Below are 27,575 nucleotides of genomic sequence, written 5' to 3'. Positions count from 1 at the left end.
TTGATTATTTAATATATATAGCATTTTATTTTGCAACAATTCCTACATAAATAAATGTTCAACAAATATACAAAAATAAAAGCAGACATCTGTTCAAGACACTTTATACACTCTCTGCATCTTTCTGGTCATTGCTTAAACCTCAATTCTCACCCTTATTTTCAGGCTGGATTGCACACGTATACACTTTAATAACTTTTAATCTTAGAAAAGGAATAAGTAATGTACGTACGATTACAATCCTTGCAGTGTAGCCCTAATGCACTTAAGCAATGCACCTGCTGTAACCATGGAAAAGGTTCTTTCTTAGGGATTGTGTTGATGGGCTTTGGCCTTTTGTTAATGGCATCAGTTTGAGACACTACTGAAACCTGGCAGGTGAATTTGACCTGCAGCTGAGCTCCTTCTGAGCAGCACTTGACATGCCTCAAGCACATTTTGCATTTTCATCAACTTGTATTAGAATGTAAAACCCATCTGACAGAACCAAAGCATGTCAACACAGGCCCTTAGTGATAAGTAGATTTAAATATCTGTGCTGCTGAAAAGTAAGCAGCCTGGATCTCCCATAGCTTACTTTTGCATACAACATCCGTTACCAAAGATTAAATAATGGAGGCATGGTATAGTTTAGGTAAATCTTTAATTTTTCATGCTGGATTAGGCTTGTTTATAATGACATGATTTCAGGAGCCTATTGTAATATTTATTAGGGCTACCAGAACAAGAGACTCCTTCATTAAAAATCTATAGCTTTTTTCCTGGCTATATCATTTATTGTAATATTTCTTTGGCTATTCTAGTATAAATCTGGCTACATTTTGAGGGGATATGATTATTCTGTGACTAAATTATTTAACACTCTCTTACATACATTCCCACTATTACATCAGTCAGCTGATCTTTCTTTACTATGAATAATATGAATAATTACAGCACAAGGCCATTAATACTGCTATAATAGCAGAGACTAAATTTGCTAACAGTAAAATTCTACAATGTACATGTTGGTACAATTCGACCAGCATATTTGTAGAACTCTACCGTGAGAAGTGACTCAATTTATCTCCAGAACATGAGCAAACATAAATCTAAGTCACCATAAGATCTGCAATTTACAAACTGCTGTACAACTCAATGTCAATATATTGAGCTTGTATGTCATAAAATTTTAATCCAACCTGAAAATCTCTCAAAAGTACATTCAGTTTGTCTATGTGACTGCTATGCATATTTATCTGTGCAATTAAAGCAAGAGACCCTCTCTACCAGGTTCCTCCACAATGAACCTGTAACTCTTTAATGCCAGAGGAATAATGATGTTTCATGCATTATTTTTTAAGCAGCCGAGTGATTTAAAGCAAGCTGCCTCCTTTTCAATCATCAACCTTAGAATGTTCTATTTAACTATGCATATTCTAATTTAGATGGTAACATACAAAAATCTTCACCTTGCTACTAAGTCAGCAAATAACAGGTAAAAAAAATACGTCGCTGGACAATTAACACAACAATCAATGCTGCTAAAATAGCGCTGAAGAGCTGAAAAAGAGCAGGTTTTATCATCATGTTTTAAATATGCAGCTACAAATGAAATTGTACAAAAAATAAGAAAACATTATGGATTAGTCACAGGCTCCTAGGTATACCTCTGTGTGACTCCTCCTGAATAACCCAATTTATTCTGAGAATAATATATTCATTTTATAAGCAAATTTCTAATTCATGTAGGCACCAAGGAATATTTTAAAATCTTGCTTATACAAAACCATCTTTAGTGGACAACAATCTATAGTAAAATTATATAAAGGGATACAAGACAAATACATACATTATTACTTTTAAGCAAAGCTGTGCAGCCTTTTGTAACAAGTAGTAATTTATACAATATAAAATAAAATAATCACATTTCAGCAAAGATAAAATTGAAGGTCTGAGTGAGTCTGGGCAATAACACAGCATGCTGCTTTTAAACTACAAACTAAATATATATATATATATATATATATATATATCTTTTTCACTTAGAGCTACCTGTTAAAAACAGATGGCATGAAGGAAATCAGGTACATTAATCTCAGTACTGTTTCACGAATTGTGAAAAAGACATAAAGTACTAATAAACTGTAAACAACTACCAAGTAAAAAAATAAATCTCTCCTCATCTTTGAGATAAGTTAAAGGGTTTGATTACTTTTTTGCTAAAAGTGGATTCCCAATTGTTAACCATCCAGGGAACAAGAAGAAAGATGTCACCCCATTGATAGCAGCAATGTAAATCTGAAATCTGGTAAAGTCAATATCGGTATTACAATGTTCCAATAAGGGATCAGTGGTCTCCAAACTGTGGCCTTTTGCTTACCTGTATCTGGTCCTTGGAGCACTGTTCCTCCACTGATACATGGCACTATTCCTCCCACTGACACCAGCAATAGGGCAATTCCTGCACTGACATCGACAATGGACCACTATTCTTCTCACTGACACAAATCTTGGGGCATAATTCTTTCCACTGACATCAAGGATGGGGCACTATATCTCCAACTGACACAAACAATGAGGCACTATTTGCTCCCACTGAAACCAAAGGTGGGATACTATTCCTCCCACTGACACCAAAGATGGGGCACTATTATTCCCACTGACACCAACAATGAGACACTAATAATTCCCCAATACCAAAGATGGGACATTGTTTACGCCAACTGATGATAGGACATTTTCTACTCCTATTGGCAATGATCCGGCCCCCCTAAAGTCTGAAGCACAGTAAACTGGCCCTTTGTGTAGAAAGCTTGGAGACCCCTGACCTAGATAGACAGACTTTGGGGTTTATTTACTAAGAGAAGAGAAACTGTTGAAATGTGTATGCTCGCTTTAAAAAAATGAATGTTCACTTACCTTGGTAAAGAAGGTAAAGCTGTGTTCACTTTGAATACCCAACATGTTTGGATGACTGAAGTAAACAAAACTTCAACTTATTCAGCTTCAACTTATTTAAGTGAACAAATGCTACACTAAGTAACAGTCTCCTTTCATTTGAAAAATAAACCCATTTGTCCTCCACTCTGTCCTCCACAACATGGCTAACATTATGCTGTTGTTTAGGTAGGAAGAAGGGGAATCCCTATTTACTGCTACATGAAAAAGTCAGAATCATTGAGCCACTCTATGTCCCACATGGAAAACACCTTTAAAACAAAAACCCTTCCTGATTTTCTGTTTTATAAAGATCAAATAAACCAACTATCACAAGCAACAATTTTGAAAAATCTCTTTATAAGCCACATTTGTTTGTTCAAATACTTAAGTGCTATAACTTTGCATTGTATGCAATTATTACATTTTTGTTCAAATATTTAATTGATGGAACATACGTGATATATAAAATCAGAGCAATAGTGATAATCACTATATTTCATATATGATGTGTAGTTAAAGTGCAAGAGTCCTTTAGCAGGTAAATCTCACAGAAAAAAATGCCACTTATAGTGGGACCAGTGTTACTAGATACTGTATTTTTATTCTATTTTTGACGCTGCTAAAAAAACACAAGGCATTTTTGGGTAATTGTGAAGCTACCCAAACTTTGTAAACTACAGTAATATAGACTTTGCTGGTGCTCTCTCCTATAAGTTTTTCCATCTAATGGAATCACCAGCATTTTACTCATAAAGGATAAAAGCTAACATGTCGGAAGACACAAGACTGAAAGAGTTTTTGGAATCAAAGTTAGACCATGAATATATTTTTAAATAAAACAGCGTATTGAATATATATTTAAATAAAACAGCGCACACAACATGGGTAGAGCAAACAAATGAAAACAGATCAATTAATGATAGAAGTTTCAATGTGCTTATGTGCTGAATGACATTGTAAAAATCTGCAATCACTTTTAAATGGTATACAGCTCAAAAACTAGTGTCTAGTTATAATCAGTTACTTTACATTTACAGTTATGTTAATAAATAACCCATGAGGATAAAAATTTAAAGGAGAATATTTTTATGGGATGAGACAAGCAAGGATTAGAAAGAGACGGCTGCAATTGAAGAAATGCCCAGTTTCCTAGGACATGCTTATTCTGCAGTCTACCTCCAAATCTTCAAATAAGAAAGAAACCACCAAAGGGCACATGGAGTTTAGTAAATAAAACAAAATCTTGTTGGTTGTAAAATAATGTTAACCCCCCCCAAAAAAAATGAAAAGAAAAACAGCATATTCACACTAAATGAAACAGTTATCTGAACTGTTATATGACCATTAATTACAAACTATTACTAACAATAAGTGTTTAGGCATAATTCGGCTCAGGGTGTATTCTGGCCCATGCGTTGACAGTGCCAATCCCTTTGTTCAGAATGAGGATTACTCTCTACACAAATGCACAAGCCACTGACTGGATACAAATCACTGAATGGCTACATCTCCATACTTTGCCAATTCTTACAACATGTGACAAGTATACATTGGGGTTGATTCACCAGTGCGGTGACACCAGTAAGACAAGACTGTATATTTTGAAACTGGATAATATAGGGACAAACAATTACAGCCAGATTTACTGTAAGTTTTAGTTTGGTTATTGATTAGCAAATGTGTATTCACTTTTAAGATTCAATCAGGTTAAAGGAAGTCTGCAGTTAAAACATTCAATTGTGTTGCCAACTCTAAAAGAAACATTGGATTATCTGGAATGGGCGCTGTTTATTTCTATTACAGATTACAGACACAAAGGTATGTTATCAGTAAAAATAGATGGTAGGGTATAGGTATTTCACAGTTAAGTGTCTTAGGATAGACCTTCATTGCCAAACTTTGTAAGACTACAAAAAAATTAAAAGTGATTTTTCTACAATCATTCATGCAATCAAATTTCCTTCTTCCCTGGTTCGGTTTATGCTCAAAAACACAAAACTGTGAAAGAAGTGCCTATGAGTGACTACATTTGAATTATAATCATTGTCACCCATTCAGAAAATCACTACTATTACCACCTGCAATGTGAGTGAGAATTGTTATGTCGTTTGCATGTACTGAGCGCATGACTACGCAACTGAAAATTATTAGGAAGAATAAACAAACAAAATGTATCACTATTCCCCATACAATTTATAGTGCCGCTCAAGGTGCTCTGGTAGATCCGGTGTCTCACAGTAATGTAAGGGTGCAGGCTGTTTTATACGTAATCCAGTAGCAAGGGAAGCATGAGGGGATGAGAGACGCCACACACTACTAGCTCAGCAGGTGAAAAGAAATGTGAACAGCCTCAGCTTTGAGCTCCTCCTGAGCTCCATCTTCATAGAAAAAAAATATATCATTACTCAGACAAGGTCTGTGTAAAATGTATATCTTATGCAAAATCTGCTACAATTTCGGACACATATACGATAAATGGAGTGGATCTGCACTGACCACTTCAGCAGTGACCAGATACAATTTTGCAACATCCAAAGTCTTAATCATAAACTTTGTTTAGACTTTCATGGAATATTTCCTATATCATGACCTTTTCTTAGCATCTTGCCCAGTAATAAAATACATCAATGTAGTTTGAGCCCTTGAGGATGTACAAAAACTAGATGTAAGAAAACAAGAAAGCACAAGGAAAATAAAGGAGCAAAAGTGGTATAATAGTTTGAACATGGCTTAAAATAAAAAATTATTGTTTTGTGGAAGTGCCCAGATCAATGGACATCATTCATAAAAAGGTTTAAGCAACTATGAGGAAGTATCTTACACCATGCACAATACAGCACAGATTGGTACAACTGGACACTCATAATTATTTAAACACTTTTTATACAGTCTCACCTTGTACTAATGTGTGCAAAATATCATTTAAATAGATAAAATGCAGACACATACTAGATACTTAGTATAGGCAAGCCAAATAACGTATTCATTAATTCATTGGTCCTAAGTGCTATCACATGAAGTTCACATAACATATGTATTTATATCAATATAATATGTATATAATGGTACAATTATGCTGCTTCTAAACATCACTATAAAGCAGCACTCTACATAAAACTAAAGGGATCAGTGAAATATCTGGTCTGATCACAAACAGATTTTCATTCAAAAGCCTCGTGGAACAGGAAAACTAATTTTCATTGAACAAAAACATACAGGAAACCTGTTAATGATATAAGCTACATATCAATTCCCAGTATATACATCAACATACTAGAATAAAGATATGAGATATCCAAGTCATTAACAACAAAGTACATTTTTTAGGACATCTTTGTAATGTGAACCATTTTTATAATCAATTTACTACTTTAAGAGATATTCATGTACTGGGAAAAGTAGAAATATTATAAACAGGGGAGGAAGGTTAAAATGCTATGAGTAATAACTAAATGCCAGAAAATTGTGGACACCCTCTAAAAAAAAGTAGAAAAGCAAGAAAATATTAACTTAGTTTCCATGCATCATTTTAGGTTATATGCTGGTTTAAATGTTTTACTTTTGTATCCACATGTAGGGACTAATAGGAAACCATCCAGTAAAAGTAGCATTTTATAGGAACTAATGGTACATAAATGCAATAGGTTGGTGCACGTTGGTAGTTTGTTATACAAAAAGCCTTATTTTTTCCAGGACATTTTTTACTATTGGCCTCTCAAAAACGAAATTAACCATTTTTTATATATAAACTGTATATAAATAAGTGCTGTAAATGGTTTGGCTTTCAAACAATCAATACAATTTTAAATAAATCCGTCACTTTCACAAGACCGTGCATTCAGGCACTTTAGGGACCTTTTTTTAGCAAACTGTCCAAATTAAAAACTGTTTGCATTGCCCATAGCAACATTTCAGATAACTGTCTACATTCTGACTGTAGTCCACCTTTGCATATGCATAAACAGCACTGATATTTACTAGCACTGTCATTTATGCAGATTCTAAGGTGTATTCATAGAAAGCAGTGTCATCAGAGTATACTGGCACCAGTAGTTATTAACCAGTAGTGATGTCAGATTAGAAGTGTCTGGCATGGCAACGTGGGCACTGGAATTTTGGATGCAAAAGACATACATTGTCTTTCAGCACTGATTTTTTTTAGGTGGCATCTGCTAGTTCTTGTACTTGACAAATTAATAACCAATCAGAATGGTTCCTTAGCATGTAATTGCAGTGTTCACATGGCTTTGTTTACCAACAAACCTGTGCTGAATAGGCTTGTCTGTCACTGAGTCTGGCACATCAAGATGCACTTTGATAGAAGAAGAAACCAGGACACTGCAGATGTTGAAGTGTGTCCATCTGTCATCTTAAAATACAAATATCAGTGGTGTTGATTTACTAGAGGAATAAATCATGTTAACTTTTTAAAGTGAATTTTCCCGAAACTTAGTGAAGGTGGTGAATATTGATTTTGCAAAGCGCACCGAACCACAAGCAAAGACAGTTAAAAAACAGGATTGTTGCTTCTACATGATTGAATGATAGAAGGCAGCACAGGTTCACCCTATTCACTAAGCCATGGGTCTCCAAACTGCAGACCGGGAGCTGGATGCGGCCCTTTGCTTTCCTTCATCCGGCCCTTGAGGTACTATTCCTTTCACTGACACTGACAATGGGACACTATTTGTCCCACTGACACCAATGATGGGGCACTATTCCTCCCCTAACACTAAAGATGTTTACATTACATTGTTTACCCCCCACTGATGCCAGGACATTTCCCATTGGACACACTCTGGCCCTCCTAAAGTCTGAAGAACAATAAACCAGCCCTTTGTTTAGAAAGTTTGGCGACCCCCTGTACTAAACTAAGTGAAAAATTACTTCACAAAGTGAACATGCTTTACTTCTTTTGAAAACAAGCCTTGGGGTAGCAAATAAAATGTATGTTCAAAAAAAAAAGTGTAAAAATTATTTGGCCAGGCACACAGACACTTAACTTTGGCTTTTGCATCCAGGTATCAATGATCTCTCATCCCTAAAGGTGGAACAGGTCCGATTCAAGGGTTGGATTGAGGTTAATTTTAAGGACTATGCTTGATTCAATTTTTAGTTTGATAACTCATTTTTAAGCATCTTTCATTTATATGAACAGAAAGGTTTGTGTGTCCAAAAATCCAGTGCCAAACTGTGCCCACAAATAACAATCCATGGAGATTTGTAGCAGTGACTATAGTCAGATGAAGTGAGCATTGCAGTACATAGACAAGCTCACCACAACTAATGTGCCTGGGGCAAGTTCAATCAAAAATAATCATTCAATGCAAAAAAAAAAAAAAAAACTCTACAAAAGTTTTTGCTTTCTCAGTCTACATTAAAATAATACACACACATAATCTGTGCACGTTATGTAGCTTATTCTCAGAATATAGTTCCCTGCTGGTTTAAATGAATGTCTGCTCTCAAAACATGTGGTAGAACAAATTAGATTGAATCTATAAAATATGCCAAACATCTAGTACATATAAATAATGGAAATGGGCATGACTGTACAGTTATGGCAAACATTAAGGCCTTATACACAAAAGCACTTAGTGAACCGTCTACTTCACTTTGCTGCAATGTGTGTACAGGAACGCTGCCTGCAGCATTTAGGACATGCTTAACACTGCAGGCCCAGTCCTTTACACTGTGACCCACTGGCTGGCAGCCATGTTTCAAAGCTGCGTAGAATGCAGTCCAGAGCTATGAAGCTCCAGTGTTCATGTGTATGAGGTCTTAGAATAGCGCAGAAGCCTTAGACATATGCCACTATGACATTATATTAAATACCTTAAATACAAGTGCATTTTTAATGTATATCTTATCCCCAAACCCTAGTGCAAAATAAAGTGCTTATCTTAACCAACCAAACCTCTGGCCTCATAAATACTTTACCCTGTGGCCATTGCATATTTTGGTTCTATATAGAGGATCAAGTGTTTGAATTAATCATGGTTTAGATAAATATCTTTCTTATATTAACGTAATTCCTCTCTGGATGTAATACTGGGATCAATACCTAAGATATTAACCGCTATGGGCAAAAGTAATTTTCTTGCTTTTCCTCCTAGGCCTGGAATCCAAAATACCAAAATATGATATATGGAACAATAGGATATATGCATGAGGGATATCCCAATAAGTGAAGCACTAAAACATTTGTTGACGTATATACTGTATACCTCTGCATACTACAAATGGTGGTAAATAATCCCACAATACTTTGGGATTTATTTCCAATAATTAGTTCTTTGTGATTTCTTAGCTAGAAATCCAAAATTATATATACACAGTAAAAATTTTCCACTTGCTGAGACAATGATGAAGTATTTGTCAGCATAGAATTTCATGTATACATCACTAATTACTACAAGAGTGTGAGCAAGTTTTAGAAGTAAACCTGTGAAAAGGTAAACTACACCATGTATACCATATGTGCAAATGGTTCATCATTAGGATACAAGTAAAGCTTACTAGCACAGAAGCAGATAGCACAAACAGCAGCGCTAATACCATTGTAAATATACATATTGCAGAATGAGAATCAACTGTAAAACTCAGGAGCTTGTACACTAACTGACTGAACATCATTCAAGCATCTGAACATTACAGTGTGCTGCGAGTGCAAATACATAAGTCGGATTACTACGAGCTGTGGTGTGAGTGCAGTTAAAATGGTTGTTACCTTCTCATACTGTACAGGGTGTTGTGTTAATATAATCTGCTATTACAAGACGCTGTCTTACTGTAGCTAAAACACCTACCATTAAAACAAAATATGATGCAACTGTACATTGCCATATATTGTGGCATCTTTTCTGTGCAGTATCTTTCACAATTTGCATCTTTTCCCATGCAAAACATTTTTGTATATTTATGGAGAAAGTTAATAGCTTTTCAACCGGGAGAAATTTTCAAGAAAGTCAATTGTAGCTTGTGGAGCTGGCAATAAATATTTTAAGGAATGTTACACCCTTGCTATCACAGAAACAGTGTTCTGCACTTTTATACAGTCCAGTTAAAGGGGCAACACCCATTTGCCTGCAGTTGCTTTCTAGTCTTCAGTCTTCAGTTCAGTAGAGGAAGAAAGAGGAATACGAGAAAGATACAACAGAGGGGAACGGTGCAGCTAGCATTCGCCACCGCGGTCCCGGAAAAAGCCTTCTGCCGACCGGGCTTCACGGAATGTCACTGTGACGGCGTTTGAAGTGATGTCAGTAACAATGATCTCGATAGGTGTGGGCACAACAGGAAGCCAGGGAGGTGAAGTAGGCGTCTTTGTATCATCTGCAAATAACATAGGAGGAGGTAATAGTAAGCAACACATAGAACTGAAAAATCATAAAAATGTACAGAATGGTTGCAAGCAAATTATGTTATATAAGATTTCACAGGTTAAGTGGTGGATAAATTTAAGTGAACCTGTGCCCATACTATGCACACTGAAGTACTGACCTATTCTGAACAAGCAGTAAAAGCGCTAGGGGCTCATTCTGACAGGTAATCAACCCTGTGCAGCGTAAAGAACAGTTTTTTCTCTTTTCTCTCCCAACACTGAGCTGTGTGCAGGCAGCTCACAATGGTGAATAAATATGGACTCACCCGCACAGCCAAGCTTGACAAGTAGACAGGGATGGGTGAACAGACCTGGATGCAGAAACTCCAGGTCAGGTTCCATGTACCCACTCCTGCATACCTGTCATACTTAGCTATGCTGGGTACCTGTGTGTATGAGCCTAAAAAAATACTGACTGTAGGCTTGAATCACATCTATCTTTTCCATTGAAATCAGTTCAGCGAGCTTTGCTATGTACCTTGTATGTCACTACACATTATAACACACATTAATGTGCATCGATGCCACGACCAAACGTCATAATGTACTGATGTGCACTGTGATCCACATCTTACTGCTTGCATTGATGTGTGTTTTGATGAAATCCAAATGATTTCAATGTAAAATTAATCAAGTAAAAGCAAAAAAGGTGTAAATCCAGCATTTAAAGAATCTTTTACACAAGAATATGTAATTAATTTAATGTCCATTGTCAGGGCGCAGGTGTACTTTGCTATCATAATGATCTACGGTTTCAGTAATTTTTAAGTCATGGACTCAGAAGGAGTATACAGATTAGGATTTATGCCTATACTCTGGTTTTCCTGATCTGCATGCTTGCGCTGGGTTGGTGTATCTAAGTACTGAAGGTAGAGGCATCCAGACACTGGCATTTTCAAAAAGGATAACAGCAATGACAGGCTCTGTATTTATTTCGCTGCAGGTATTCTTTAAACCGGTGCTCGGCAGCTGTTATATGTCAATGTTTTTTTAACAATTTAAGTTAAACCAGTTTGTCATTTTACCACGTAAAGTTAAAGTTTTAAAACAGATTATCTCACCTTTATTTTCATCTGCATGTTCTTCTTTCTCTTCTTCATGCTTCTCTTCCTCAGCAGATTTCTCTTCTTGCCAGTCAGGGATCGTCTGCGTATCTTCCTTTTCTTCTTCCTTGGCAAAGAACTCTGACCTTCGGCTTAGAGTCTCAAAGGTAGACACCCGTAGAAACTTCTTACGGGACAGGCACAGAAACTTTCTCCCCTTGCGCTGTTTGCTGAGCGGGAACTGCAATGATTTGGCTTTCTCTGGCACTGAGGATGCAGTGGCAGGTTTGGTCCCCAGACCACTGCTGAATCTCCGAGACAGAGAAAAGCAGAGATTTCTCTCTTTTGATTTGTGTGCACTACGCAGGTCCATACCATACAGCCTCTGTAAGACAAGAAAAATTGTACTCCTTGCATTATCTCATTATAAATCCATGCTTGCTAGAACAATTTAAATGTTTCATTAAAACTCAACTCTGGCCACAGTTAGTTTCTTCATAAGTTCCTGTCCTAGTGACACCCTGTCATACCCTCATGCATAGGTTGTCACTGAGAGAGGAAAAGAGGATAAAATTACAATGAAAATAATGCAGTAGTTATTCTTTTGGAAAGAACATCATTAGCTAAGCAGCATTTACTGTGAAATACTGGTTTTCTTTTTATATAGACAGGGCCTATAGTGCCCTTCAGGTCCACTGATAAGGCAGCACAACCAGCCTTGTTGTACCTGTTCAGCTCATGGGGCCCGGGCAGTTTTATAGTTATTTTGTATGCCAAATAAAGAAATAGGACTTAGTAAATTACACCCCTGATCCTACATACTTAGAGTGGTGTAAAAAAACATTTTCCTAAACTCCATCAGCTCAACATAGGGGCCCAGGAAGAGGGAGCATTGAAGGGACTTTTTAATCATTTTTGTGGCACAGGTACATAGCTGCACAGCAACCTGCGCTGCTCAGTTATAGTTCCGGCTGGCTGCCTTCCCTGGTGAAGTGATCTTATGCAAATGCTCTGCTCCCTCAGGACAGATGCCAAGACTGATGTGAGGCGGCTGACACTGACAGGGAACAGCAGCACTAATCCTGGCATGGGCCTGGCAGCAGTGCAGCACATAGTGAGTGACACACTAATATCTGGTACAGCAGGTGATCTTTGGCTCTGTCACAGTGTTTCACACGGCTGTTGGGTGCTGATTTTGTTAACTTATGGCTGTACAGTGTGCTACAGATTGTAACACAGTACAGCCATAACAAAGTCAACACCCGATAGCCGTGTGACACACTGTGACAGAGCCATAGATTGCCTGCTGTGCTGTATGATCATCCTAATGCTGAGGATCATAACACACAGTAAGATGCTACTTTACACTTGTGTTTGGGGGAGCAGTAAACACTCACAGCTGAGCTGCATCTTTAATGCCCTCACACCACTCTCCATTAAGAACCTTTCACCCAAGCTTTCCAATTAGGGTCACCTGTCAATTTTTCATGTGTACCTAACTCAGTGTTTCTCAACTCCAGTCCTCATGGACCCCCAACAGGTCATGTTTTCAGGATTTCCATTATTTTGCACAGGTGATTTGATCAGTTTCACTGCCTTAGTAATTACCACAGCTGTTTCATCTGAGGGAAATCCTGAAAACATGACCTGTTGGGGGTCCATGAGGACTGGAGTTGAGAAACACTGACCTAACTGAAAGCGCCAAGTCTGTTTAGATCCAGAAAAAAAATGGAAAAGTACTGCATCCTTTTCTGTTTTTTCCAGACCTAAATGTGACAGATCAGAGGTAGCCTGATGTAAATGGACACAAGTTTATTTACATCTGGCCTCCCACAGAGCCATCACAAGTCCACCCCTGTCCATTGTGTGGTGTATGAGAACACAAACTGAACAGGCGGGGTCAGAGGAGTGACCAGGGATGGGGCCAAAGGTGGGGTCGAGGGCGGGGTTGAAGGGGGCCACATCAGGTAGGCTGTACGGGCCCCATAATTTCTAACAGTGGCCTTGGTGTCACTCCCTCCTTTCCCCATGTTTTAAATGTTACATGTTTAATGTAGCATACAGTCTCTACAGTAACTCTGACATGAAAGACGTCTGTAAATCACTGGATTGCATAGTATACATTGCAATATTGTATAAACAGAACAGTGATAGACATCCTATGGCACATGGGCACATGATGTCATTATCAGAGGCTCCTCTAGTGGGCCCCTGCCCCCCTACAAATACAGTGCTACTGCCACAGTCTGCAATTGACAGCTCACTTGGCTGGCAAATACAAAGCCTGGCCTACCCTTCTACACCCATGGCTCACCCACCTCCACTTGGCAACATTGGGCAACCGCCCTCCTTCCTGTACAAGCGTGGGCCTGCCAACTTTATTTCATAAAGGATCCCATCTACTTATCCTTTTAGTTATACTAGTAGAACCACCAGCTGCAGCAAATAGTAATGTAAAACCCCCATCATAACTTCTTCCTTTGGTTTATATTGAAATACATTAAAATAAACAACTGCTGCATTCAGTGTTATCTAAGATGTATCAAATAATAGTTCATACCTGCAGGAGGAGGCGTTTAGGTTTTGGGCCACGTTTCCTGCACCCAGCAGCTCTTTCTTTTTCTTCTCTAAAATAACAAATATAATTTAAAAACATAGTAAATTATCACTTTCAGAACACCTACATTTGAAGTGGTCATATACCAAAGTAATTTTTGAGGAACAAGCAAATTCAGGAACGATGAGAAAAATTATATTTTTCATTATTATTTTTTCTAATCAAATTAAATATTTACACAGTACAGAGGTCATAGACTTCCAAAAGCAAAAGCAATCAAACACAGTATATGGTTGCTTGTGTGGACAAAAATGCCTTGTTTATGTCAGAGGTCAGAGGAGAATGGGAAGATTGGTTCAAGATGATAGAAAGGCAACTGTAACTGTAAGGCAACTGTAGCCACTCGTTACAACCAAGGTATGCAGAATACCATCTCTGAATGCACAACACATCGAACCTTGAAGCAGATGGCCTACAGCAGCAAAAGACCACACCAGGTGCCACTCCTGTCAGCTAAGAACAGGAAACGAAACCTACAATTCGCAAAAGCTCACCAAAATTGTACAGTAGAAGACCGGAAAAATGTTGGCTGGTCTGATGAGTCTCGATTTCAGCTGGGACATTCAGATGGTAGGGCCTGAATTTGGCGTAAACAATGCATGCATCCTGCTTTGAGTTCAGGCTGCTGGTGGTGGTGTTTTGGTGTGAGGGATATTTTCTTGTCCCATTTTGGGCCCCTTAGTACCAACTGAGCACTGTTTAAACACTATGGCCTACCCGAGTATTGTTGCTGACCATGTCCATATCCTTATGACTACAGTGTACCCATCTTATGATGACTACGTCCAGCAGGATAATGCCCCATGTCACAAAGTTCAAATCATTTCAAACTGTTTATTTGAACATGACAATGAATTCACTGTACTGGCTTCCACAGTCACCAGATCTCAATCCAATAGAGCACCTAAGTCCAGCTGACAAATCTGTAACAACTGCATGATGCTATCATGTCAATATGGACCAAAATCTCTGAGGAATGTTTCCAACACCTTGTGGAATCTATGCCACAAAGAATTAAGGCAGTTCCAAAGGTGTACCTAATATAGTGGCCAGTGAGTGTATGTGTGATACTATTTTTATATACTAACTGGAAAATCAAAAAACTTTTGAACAGATAGAAAATAGGAATTTTGACTTACCTGTAAAGTCCTTGAAGTACAGTACAGGACACAGTATTCATAGACAATGGACTATATGCAGACTACCTTCTGGTGATTAAACACTGGCAAAAAAACATACTAGGGCTACCCCTAGTGGGCACTCATGTAAACCTGCCCACTCCAGTTAGACTCCAGGATTTTTTAGCAAGCAATAAGCAGTGATCAAGACACAAAGTGGAGGGACCTGTGTCCTATACTGTACTCCAAATAATTAACTTATAGGCAAGTCAAAATCCCCATCCTTAAATGTACAGTACAGGACTTGTTTCCATAGACCATGGGACATCCCCTAGCAATAAACTGAGGAATGGGTAACAACATAGTACAACCAAACTGCCAACAGGGTCCCAAAAAAACACAAGGGTTAAAAAACCTGAAACTGTTCAGATAACAACTTGAGGCACCTTGCAGCTGACCCTTACTCCGTTTATCTTGAGCAACATTTGAGGGAGAATCTTTATTTGAGGGAAGGCATAAGTCAGTTTCAACTGAGTCCAAGGAATCACCAAAGCATCTACTACAAAGGTTGGAGAATCTCTGGTCTTGGTTCCAAATTTGTTCAGTTTGATGAACCTGGAGACCAGGATGTCCACATCAGGTTTTCCCCAGTTATGACAGAGATTTTGAAAGATTTTGGGGTGCAAAGGCCAGATCCCTTGAATTTATGCCTTGGTGACTTATGAAATCCCCCTGCCAAATGTCCACTCCAGGGATGTGGATGGCCGAATGAGTTGGAATGTGCTGTAAGTTGGAATGCAGACAGGCTGCATGGTGCATGTTATTCACCCCTTTTGTCCCAGCTCCTTTGCATGCGTGATTCGCCATTACTAAGTCAGGGAATCCCTAGTGTGGTACTCAGGGAATGAAGTTCAGACTGAATGGGGTTTTGCGTGTCTTGATATAGGAGCTGCTACAACCCAGGCGCTGACCGTGTTCCTGTGGCTAAGTTGGGTGGCACAGTGGCTTAGTGGTTAGCACTTCTGCCTGGCAGTACTAGGGTCATTGGTTTGAATCTCAACCACGGCACCACCTGCCTGGAGTTTGCATGTTCTCCCTGTGCCTGCGTGGGTTTCCTCCGGGTACTCTGGTTTCCTCCCACGCTCCAAAGACATGCAGGTAGGTTAATTGGATCCTGTCTAAATTGTCCATAGTATGTGTATGAAGGAATGTGAGTTAGGGACCTTAGATTGTACACCCCTTGAGGGTTAGGGATTGATGTGAATGTACAATATATATATGTAAAGCGCTGCGTAAAATTGACAGTGCTATATAAGTACCTGAAATAAATAAGTTTCTATAGTAAAAGGAAGCAAGGGCACAGAAACATGCTGTGGGCATTTTTGGGAGAAGTTCATTAGCCAAGAGGCATGGCACACCTAAAGTCCTGCTGAGACTAAGTCTAGACAGGAGGAGAAGAAGCACTAATTTATAATTGTTCTACCAAGAAACGTTAGAGAGAAATGTAATAGCTTCCCACTCCTCTGCCTATAAAACCACATAGACAACACTACGATTTACCTTTTTAAAGGCCAGGAACTGGTGTTAACCTACAGGAAAACCCTGTCTTACTTTATCCATTTGAGCCTACTGGAGGTCCAGGCTTCACCCTTCAGTGGGCATACCACAAAGGGGTCTTCAGGGTCTGAGAACCATAGAATAGACCACGGCCCGATAGCGGTATAGCACCCTGTGGCTAACTACACTGTGCCAAGGTGTGCACCTAAAGGAGAATTCAATATGCAAAGCAAATATTATGGGTGGGCTGCACAAAGATCAAATCTTGACAGAAGGATCACATGAAAAAAAACTGAATGGTTTTAACAAGAAAAATACTTGTCCAGAGGTCCGTCACCTAAGCACACTAGTAAAAAACTGCAGTTTCATGCAGTGGGCAGGGTTATATGAGTAACGTTAGGGGTTTTTGTCAGTGTCCAGTCACTTGAAGATAGCTGGAATATAACCTATTGTCTGAAATGCAGGTCCTGTATTCTGCACTGAAACTATTAAGATAGCCTAATATTGTATTGCCTTTAGAAACCTGAGACAAAGAAATTCTAACAATGTGAAAGGAACTTCTTACTTTTCCTCATATGCCAGTACAAGTCGTGGATCCAAGATGTGTTCTTCTGGTTCCCAAGTACTATATCTAAAATAAAAATATACATTATTAATCCTCTGTGGTTTTAGAGCAGACATTTAAATAAAAATCAAACATTTATTTTGTTCCTGCTGTAACAAACTGTCAAAGCGCATGTGCTATACAGGTGGTGAGCTGTTCTATGTAGACAACTGCTCAATTTTTGGAGAGAAAGCCCTTTTATGTATAAACAGCAGAGGTGTTGCATAGGTTGCTAGCGCCAGGGGACATCCTGTACTGCACCGAGCAGCTCACTTCCACACACTCAGCCGGAGCATGCCACTCGTTCGCCTCAGTTTCACCCACTCTGACCCAGAACCGCTCAGCTGGACCTACCCAAACAGCGAGAGAGATTAGGGAGCATGCAGCTGACAGGACCAGAATGGGAGAACACGCAGACTGATCTCCCACCAAATTCTCACTAATTTTGTGTTCCTAAGAATTTAGCACCTGCAGACCCACCCACACTGTGCCACTGATGAAGAGTGAAGTACGCCTTATTCCTGCAGCTTTACAAAGAGCAACACAATATGGGGCAGACCTGGGGTAGCTGTGTCCTTTCCTGCTGCCCTGCAGCTCCACACAGCAGAGTTCTCTGATTGGACAAGGTGGAGATTGTGACATCAACGCCTTGCCTCTCCACGTCATCCAATCAGATAATGCTTTGCATTCATTGAATGGTGCCTGTGCTGAGCAGGAGAGTTCCTATGTTCACAATACAGCACAGGACCCGTGAGTTAGTTGAGTTCACTGAAGAAGTGGTGCCTTCTACAGTGATTTGCAGCTTCCATGGGGATCCTCAAAGATATGGGACATGCTTATTTACATTGGTTCAACCTGTACTATGTAAAAATTGCCATGCCTAAACTTTAATTTTTAAGTGGTTGTAAACCCAGTGAAGTGATTGGCCTCAGATGATACACAGAGATGAAACAAATCCTCCTATATAAGTTGTATCTATTTATCTGCAGATATCTCTTCTCTATATCTGTTCAAAGTGCAGAATTTATATAGCGTGTCTTAGCGTTCAGAAAAAAGGGGGCTGGGAGCTGAAGTTACACTCAGTGAGGAGAGCATAGACCTGATTGGAGGAAAGGGACAAACCCCCCCCCCCCCTTTACACAGCACACAGGAACAGAGCTGAAGCTGTCAATTACAGGCTGTATGCTTGAGTTCACTCCCCTGTAACCTTTTTACCTCTTGGTGTCAAGAAAACATGTCAGAAGTAACTCATGCAGATAGCAGAGGAACAAGGTAGCAGAGAGAAATTACACTTAGTGCTCCGGTTTGAGACACGTACACATTATACTGTACACACTATTTTGTGGCACTGGCGCAGTAAAGACTTCTTTCTGGCAACTCGACGGTGCATCTAATTTTTGTTCAAGTATCATCATATTGTCCTCCTTTAAAACAACCAGACCATCTTCTTCCAAAGCAGCCGGTATTTCTCCGAAGGTTATCTGTGGGTTTTTCTTTGTATCCCAAACAATTCTTCTGGCAGTTGTGGCTGCAGTTATTCTTTGTCTACCTGATCTTGGCTTTGTATCAAAAGATCCCCGATTTTTCCACTTCCTAATAAGTGATTGAACAGTACTGACTAACATATTCAAGGCTTTGGCTATCTTTTTATATCCTTTTCCATCTTTATAAAGTTCCATTACCTTGTTACGCAGGTCTTTTGACAGCCATAGCTCAGTATCTAGCTTGCTCAGTGCATCCATATGAGTGCAAACAAACTCATTGACTATTTATGCACAGACACTCATTGAAATTTAAAAAGCCACAGATGTCGGAAATTAACCTTTAATTGCCATTTTTACCTGTGTTTGTCACCTTGTATGTCTGTACCAAGGCCAAACATTCCAGGGTATGTAAACTTTTGATTAGGACCATTTGGGTGACTTCTGTTATCATTATCATTTAAAAAGGAGCCAAACAACTATGTGATAATAAATGGCTTCATATGATTACGACCCTTAAATAAAAGACACTTTTTTGGCATTATCAATCAAAATCCAATATCAATGCCAAAATTTTACGATTTCTGCCAGGGTTTGCAAAGGTTATAGCACAACTGTACATGGTGCTACCAAAATGGTGCCACAAATTATTACTGTACAATATTTATATAGCACCAAAAGTTTTCAGTGGTTTAATTTAAAAATAAAATGAGACAGTACAGACACATTACAATTCCATACAGGAGGATTAGGAGGACCCTGACCATGAAAGCTCACAATCTACTGGGATGGACAAATGATAAACAAAGGCAATAATTGTGAAGGATGAGCTGACAGAGAAAGTAAAAGTAAAGTTTTCAGGTGGAAGAGGGATAGGTTTCCCTAAAGAGATGGGTTTTTAAAGATTGCTTAAAGGTGGACAGAGCAGGAGATAGACAGAAACATTGGTGTAGAGAGGTTCAGAGGAAGGGAGTCTCTGGAGGTAAGGAGGGGGCTAGAGAGTAAGAGATCTTGGAAGAAGCAGAAAGGGCAGTATGGGTGATATTATAGTGATGTAGCTTGGGCAGGGATGTTGATAGCTTTGTATGTTATTTTTAGTACTTTGAATTTATTCATGAGTGATCTGAAGCCAGTGGAGGTATTGGCAGCAGTCACTGACCAGTTGGGAAGGGCAGTCAACTGTGTCAAAAGTAGCAGAAAGGTCCAAGAGAATTAGTACAGAGTAATTGTCACTGGTTTTAGCAGTTAGCAGATTGAAGGTATTATTCTTTGTAACCTGTAATGTTCAAGAGAAGGTATCTGATGGCCAAAGTCCAAAACTCCATACAAATAGGGGAGTCTGGTAATCCAAACACAAAAAAGTTCCTGTGTATAGTTTCAACTAATTTTAATAAAATGTATTAAAATTTGATTTTTTTTTTGAATTTATGAAGCCTGGTGACTTCTAGTTTGTGCTCTGTAAATATACACCTTTAAATAGCACTTCAAGTGAAATTATAGTTATCAGTCTGATATCTTAAATCCATTCCTGTGAATATGTCTCTGCTGTCAGATGTAACTACACTTTGATATTATATCCTTTTGTCCACTGGTGACTGAAGATCACCATGAATGCATTTGAAATCCATATGATGAAGAGAATTAGAACCCTAGCCTGATTGCTGATTGATACGCATTTTGTGTTTTCTTGGCCACCTGCAAAGGTGAGCAACTTACATTGATTCTCTTTCCTGGTCTGAATCTACTGTACTGAAACTCCTGGAAGTGCCCCATTTCTTTATTTGTTTTTGGCCTAAGGAACTTTTCCCAAAAGTATTATATTGTTGCTATGAACAGAGTATAGAATAACTTGGAAGTCAGTCTTGTTTCTTTTTGTTCCATAGATATGAGCAACAAAGGAGTCCCGAAGACAGGCAATGGAGACAATTTAACAGTGCTCTCAAGAAGGGCTACTGCACCAGCACTATGGACCTTCTACAAGCCCTACAGACCTTCCACCATGCATCAGCAACTCTGCATATAACTGTAGGCCCCTGTCCCTTAGGACTGAGACTTCCACAGCTTTGCCAATAAAGCCAGTGACCAAGAAGCAGGATGAAGAACTGGCCTTTAAGAAGGTCTGAACAATTCAAAAGGGCACTATTCATCTCACTGACACCAACGATGGGGCACTATTCATCCCACTGACACCAACGACAAGGCACCATTCCTTCCACTGACACCAATGATGGGGTATTGACCCTCCTCCTACTGACCACAGGTGCTATGTAATTTTTTAATTGCCACTGACCACTAAGCCTGAGATACTGTCTACTCCCACTGACACTGGGGTATTTTTTACTCCCACTGGCCAAAGCCCGGGCACCCCGGAAGTCTGAGGCTCATTAACTAACTCTTTGTTTAGAATGTTTCGAGATCCCTGCTCTATGTAGTTAGTCCCACAATTCTTATTCATGCTTTAGTCCCATTCATCACTCTATCCCAAGTTGTTAACTGTAAGCTAAGCTATCTCACCAAAACTGGATCATTTATAGAAATTACACTTTCGGTGTTTAGATTGCTGAAGCAGAACAAGTGTCAATAAGGGTAGCAAAAGCTCAGATGAAGTCTGTGCTGAAGGCATCTCATCCTAATCTGATTTGTCAGAAGGGGGGAGGGATCTTCCTCTTTTCCATACTGCTCAAGCAGCATATCCGTAGCAAAAGCAAAGTCAGATACTGACTCAGGAGGGAAAACTAAAGGAGCTTGTTTGAGACCCCTGCCATATATAGCCTGCAAAAGAACCAAGATTCTGCCCAAAAAAATTAGACTTGTTGGCAGAAAACTCCTTGCTAGATAGATAGGAAGAAAACCATGTGACCAAAGTGGCCAAAGGAAGGCAGAGAGTCAGAATGAGGCCAACTGTCTGAACAACAGGTACTAAAATCATAGGAGTATCATTACCCTGGGACAAATTTTAAGGGTGTACCATAGCAGTGGTCTTCACTCTCTCCACAGGATTTAGGAGACCAGACCTCATTCTGGCTTCACCCTCCACTTTTGGCACACTCCTGAAGGGGTCTTCAAGAACAGGGTGCTACCACTGGCATACCACAGACCTGGGCCTGTATAGCACCTTGTGGCTAACTCAACAAAAATGCCCCACATGCCAAGGTGAGCATCCATCCAGGATCCAGTATGGGCAGTACAGGTTGTCCCCTCATCTTCTCTACGCAGGGTCTTGGTACAGGCCTCTAGGCTCAGCTGAGGAATCAACTGATCTGGAAACTGCAGAAAGAAACAGCAGTTTCTATGTTGCAGCCGTGAATCTTTTAGAGAATAAAAATTCCACAGAAAAGATCTAAGCTGCTTTAAGTACAGAGAAGATGTCCGTCGACTATGGACACTAGCAAAAAAACTGAGGCTAGCTGGGAGTGGAAGGTGTTATACAGGGATGTTGCTGCAGATTTTTTGCCAGTGTCCAGTCACCTGAAGGTAGCTGCATATAACCCAAGGTTAAAGAATAAAGAGCTTCTTTTGTCCTCTACTATTTGACTAGGAATAAGATATGTCAATCATTAAATGATATGCTGCTACTTTTTTCATTGATTGGTACAGTTGAACTGATCTTGGGTAAATTCCAAGAAATATCCTAAAATAAAATTACTATAATTTTTTTAAATACAAAAACCTAGAGTTCTGTTGCTTAAAATCAAGTAAAGACCTGTGTCAATGGGTTTTAGGCTTGTGTTGATAGCATCAGTTTGAGACACTTCTGGGATCATTCAGAATTAATTCACCTGCCTGTGACCTGCAGTTGACCACCTGGTTTGTACTTGACCTGCTAAGCAGGTCCTGCATTTCCACTGACACCTGTTCATCTTCAAATGTATTGCCAAATCACCAGGATCCGCTGCAATCGTCTTTCCTTCCACTCAGTCAATGTGTAAATGCTGTGCTCACATGATAACGTACTATTTCCCTTTTCTCCGTGGAAATGGGGAAAGTCAAGACCTACCTGCATGAGCTGAAGAATCACTGTGTACAATAATGAATAGTTTCAATGGTCAAAAGCACCTTAGCCTTGTTCAATTTCAATCAATGCTTGAACAGCCTGCATTGCTTACGGAGAATGGACTTGTATGGTTATCCTAAACAGAAAGAGACCATAACATGCAGGCATGTATTCTATTATAAAAGATAATGTGAACAACTTTCTTCCAGAACATCTTAATATGCATAAATTGTTACAGCACAATAGGGGTTTATGTACTAAAGCTGGAGAGTGCAAAATCAGGCTCACTTCTGCATAGAGACCAATCAGCTTCCAGGTTTTATTGTCAACACTGAATTGAACAAGCTGAGATTAGAAGCTGGTTTATATACAGAAGTGAACCTCATTTTGCACTCTCCAGCTTTAGTAAATAACCCCCCAGTGTCAACATGAACAGATGTACACACTAACTGAATGTCATTTCACTAAAGGTTTTTTATACCAGCTATTAAGAATTTATTTCCCGTATTACAACAATGTCTGTGTTTGAGGTTTAACACAAGGTCTGCAATAATTAGCATCTTTGTGTAAAATAAAGTGGAGACTGCAGTCACTCATGGCATGCTGGACTCAAGACAAACAAAGGGTTACGCTGTGCACACCTTTCCATTGCTGTTCTTGCGCACACTGCAGCACAGGCTGAAGTAAACAAGTGAACATATGACTCATGCGTCACTCTCTGGGCTCCCCCTCCTCTGAGTTCTCACTCCCCCAGTCAGATTAGAGGTGATAAACAAGACGTATTCAATAGGCAGTCCTTATCTAGGAGCAGGCAGTGCCATGCCAAGAGAACACACAGCTCTCTGCTGGCTCTCTGCATATAAAGCATACATCCCTGCAAAGCACCTTAATCAAGTACTCATGCCTTCTATTTCCCAAATTCAAATATCCTTTCTATTTCAAGCTGAAAAAACACATATGATTTCACCAAAGAATCACTTTATGTTTAAGCTACAGTACATTTGTGGCTGGTACTATTTATGGGGAAAATAGTAGGGGTGTTGCATACAGCAACCAATCAGCTGCCACCTGCCAGCTTTTTATAATGCAGGTATAAAGATAAGATAATTTGATTGGATTTCATGGGCAACACCTGCATTTTTTATTTCTTTCTTCTTTATAAAACACCCATCTGCAACATCAAGGTTTGTTTTCCTGAATGAGCAACCAATGTATATCTTCCCATGAATGGAGATAGACCTGGAGACAGATCAGCCAAAATATTTCTCCTGGAGAATACAGTGTCCATCCTGCTGTCACCTTTAATAACATTTTTCTTTGCTATGAAGTAATTGTTAAAGTTGACAAAGTAATGTTATTCCTACAATTTTCCCCATTCATCAGTAAATCATATTTTTCAAAAGCTCCTAAATAACCCAGAAGAATGTTTTCCCAGACACTATGCTCTGAATTACCTGTGGACCGAAGGTCCAGGTTGCCACAAGCAGTGGGGGAAGTCAGAGGATCATAGGAAAAAAGTAAGTTCATATTTTAATTTTCAGGTATTCTTGATAAAAGAATCCATGCATCCATTACAATGCTGTATGTTGTATAGTCTCTTGTATGTGTATTTCCTTTCCCCATGTACTATGCTGCCATATAGGTGCTACATAGATTGGTGGTATATTCATATTTATTAATTGAGATGCTATTTGAATGAAAAGGTCAGTCTTTGTGGTTATACAACTAAAATGTGTATTTTTCACAAATTAAGACACACCAAATATAGAATTAAGGATGCTATTTAATAAATACCTAGCTGGATTTACAAAGGGATCTACTTTTAGATATGAATACCATTGAGGAGAAAGAAAACACATTTTTATGGTCTGTCAAGCCACTTCCCTTTAACCGCACACATGATCCAAAGGCGGGAGAATTCAAAAGATGCTTCTAGTTGGAACCAAGCATGTGCTCTTTGGTAATCACATGCTATGTTGTGCTACAAAACATTTGTTTATCTCAAATTGAATTACAGCTTGTAAGAACAAGTTAAAGATTAAACTGTAGTGTTTGGTGTTAAATAAGCAGGAACTGAGAACGTCTACCAATGACCAGTCATGCAACTTTAAATCACATGCGTAGGGAATAGACATATACAACACACACAGACAAACACACACATATCTATGTAGATACATGTATTTATATGTAGAAGTAATGTAAGCTTACTTGGGGGGCCAGCCCTTCCACTTCACAAGATATTCCACTTTTCCCTGGATAGAAAGAGACAGAGACGGTACTCATCACAAAGGACAAATTACAATGTCTTCACTAGGTTACATGGTATCAAAAAGCAAGGCAATTATTTAATACAGGCCAACAGTGATATATCAGCCTTTTAAAAAACAAATTCCTTATAGATGGTATGTTAGCATTGATCACTTTTATATTAAAACACCCAATAAATATAGGTGATAGATGATATAAAGTAATTTCTAGATTTGTTACAAAAGGAGTCATCTCAAGCAGTTAAGATGAACAAGAACGAGATATAAACAACACTGTCATTCTGATAATGTACAGTATTAATTCCAAGACTGTAGTTTTACGACTTTAACAGCCACATAACATTCAGTAACAAAAGGTCACACTTCCACTCTCTCCATATTCAATACTGGCCCCTTTGGGCAATAAATCCTTACTAGACCAAATCTGGCTCTATACTACAGTATAATAAACATTTGTACGGTGAGTCATCTGTGTGAGTCACAACTTGGTTTAGTCACCTATAGAAAGATTAGCTCAACAAGTGAGTCACCTGTAGCGTAAAAGTGGTATCTCCATTGAAGTCAATCAGTTCCCATTCTTTATGCATTAGAAATAGAATATTAGAAAAAATAATGGTGTTTATATGACTGCATTGAGAACAAATCCATTTCAGTAATGGTCCCTGATAAAACACCGGAGAGGGCAATGATTCAGACACTGGTTGCAATAACTGCATTAAAATGACTTTCAAGGATAATGGATTTCAGACTGACATCCAAGTATTTAACATAATTTAAACCTATTTGCATCATTACAAATGGCTTACACGTAAGGTGGCAAGCTATGCCATTCATCAACGATGTGATATTAGTGTTTATCGCAAGGCTAATGTACTAGTAACACTTAGGGGCATGTGTAGAAATCGGTGAATCTGACATTTTCTGTAAGTACATTTTCCAAGTGCACGTGTTTTAGATGACAGTGATTGATTCACTACCAGCGAATAATTGGTGCAAATCATATTCACTGTTTTATAAATATGTTCCTGGACATGGACACCACTGTCGCCCAAAAACAGTTGCAATGTGACTTGGGGCACCCCGGGATTGATCGTGACCCCATAGTCTGTAGCCGTCTAGTACATGGTTTGTACACATGACCACCTGTGGAACTATTCCCGGTTACCCAGTAACAGGCAGCCTTTGACTTGATATTTGTTAGATTATTCTACAAACTGCAACACAATCGCCCGTCTACAAAGGCAGCACAGCAGAGAATAACAAGTTGGTAACACATCTCTGCTGTGGTATTTCATATTTTGCAAGGCTGATTGTAAATACCATATGGCCAGTCAGATTTCTGCCACCAACAGTGTGCATACAAAGTGACAATATTTTCTCACCAGGTGTAAATAGTGATGAGTAAATCTAACCTGTCATGACACTTGGAAAGTTATGGCAGTCTGAGAGGAGGCACTGAATGACAACCCTGCAGGAAAAGGCTGCTTTAGCGCTTACCTTTCGTATTCTCTTCTTTCGAATGCTCTCTACTGCAAACACTTGCTCCCCAATAGCCGAGAGCTCCATGCCAGTCTATGTGTTGTCTCTCTGTGCCAAGGGCTATCCAGTCCTTTAGTAGGCAGAGCTCCTATGCAGTGCAGATGGGTCTTGTCCTTATGTTAGAGCCCCTACTCAGTTCAGATGAGGCTTCCTCCTATGTAAAAGCCCCCACTCAATGTAGCTGGGGTTATAATGCATGCAGATGGGTGTTTGTGTGTACCCAGCGCCTGTACCCAATGCAACTGGGGCTGTAATGCATGCAGATGGGTGTTTGTGTGTACCAAGTGCCTGTACCCAATGCAGCTGGGGCTGTAATGCATGCAGATAGGTGTTTGTGTGTACCAAGTGCCTGTACCCAATGCCTGTACCCAGTGCCTGTATCCAATGCCTGTACCCAGTGCCTGTACCCAATGCCTGTACCCAATGCCTGTACCCAGTGCCTGTACCCAATGCAGCTGGCTGTCTCTCCTCTGTTAGAGAAGCACACTGACACACCCCCTCTGCAATGCCTGCCTGCTCTACTACTACTCTGCCTCTGCACACACACCACTTCTCATTGACATCCAATGAATTGGCTGCCCTGCCAGTGCCTGTCCCTGTCCCTGTGGATGTGTGCACACGGGATGTCCACCACCCACACCCCTGACAGCTCTGCACAGCTTCTGGAAACTTCTCCCCTCCTGCAGATCCTGAGTGTGGACAACTCTGTGCAGGTGACACTTCTTCTTCTTCCTATGGCACTGCCCCCTCCTCAGCCTGGATGGCTGCCTCTTCTTGCAGCTCTGCCACCGTGCCAAAGGCTGCTGCAGATTCCTCCACCTATGTAGGACACCCCCTCCTCCTCCTCCTGCTGCTGCTGCAGGTGCTGAGCCTGAAGTCCGGCCGGAGCACTCAGCTCCAATGGAGGAGATGGCTGGATGGCAGATGACGGAGCGCTCTCTCCTCTCGCCTTTCCATTACAACCTGCGCAACATTTTCAGGGAGCGCGCAGCATCATCTCGGGAACGGCACTTACTAGTAGATTCTAATGGGAGAAGTAGCCTTGGTGA

At 39.6% G+C, this 27,575-nt stretch overlaps 1 protein-coding gene and 1 long non-coding RNA gene across 2 annotated transcripts in view; one reads left to right on the top strand and one right to left on the bottom strand.

The window, feature by feature from the left end:
* CBX7 (chromobox 7) lies at positions 1–27,575 on the bottom strand. The gene is made up of 6 exons (XM_089674292.1): positions 26,485–27,575; positions 24,929–24,972; positions 17,204–17,269; positions 13,907–13,973; positions 11,365–11,731; positions 1–10,254 (listed from the first exon to the last, which is right to left on the bottom strand). The coding sequence occupies exons 1-6, from the start codon at positions 26,551–26,553 to the stop codon at positions 10,097–10,099; spliced, it is 771 nt and encodes a 256-aa protein (XP_089530418.1). The 5' UTR covers positions 26,554–27,575; the 3' UTR covers positions 1–10,096.
* LOC149464692 (uncharacterized) overlaps positions 23,509–27,575 on the top strand; it is a 67,476-nt gene continuing 63,409 nt past the window's right edge. Inside the window, exon 1 of the long non-coding RNA XR_016312341.1 lies at positions 23,509–24,234. This is a non-coding gene — a long non-coding RNA (uncharacterized LOC149464692). The remainder of the gene's footprint in view (positions 24,235–27,575) is intronic.

The sequence above is a fragment of the Staurois parvus genome, unplaced genomic scaffold (genome assembly GCF_062004578.1).
Source record: "Staurois parvus isolate SC_StPar_1 unplaced genomic scaffold, SC_StPar_1.0 ptg000149l, whole genome shotgun sequence".
Lineage (NCBI taxonomy): Eukaryota > Metazoa > Chordata > Amphibia > Anura > Ranidae > Staurois > Staurois parvus.
The sequence above is the reverse complement of the archived record's forward strand: the minus strand, read 5'-3'. Positions and strand labels throughout refer to the sequence as shown.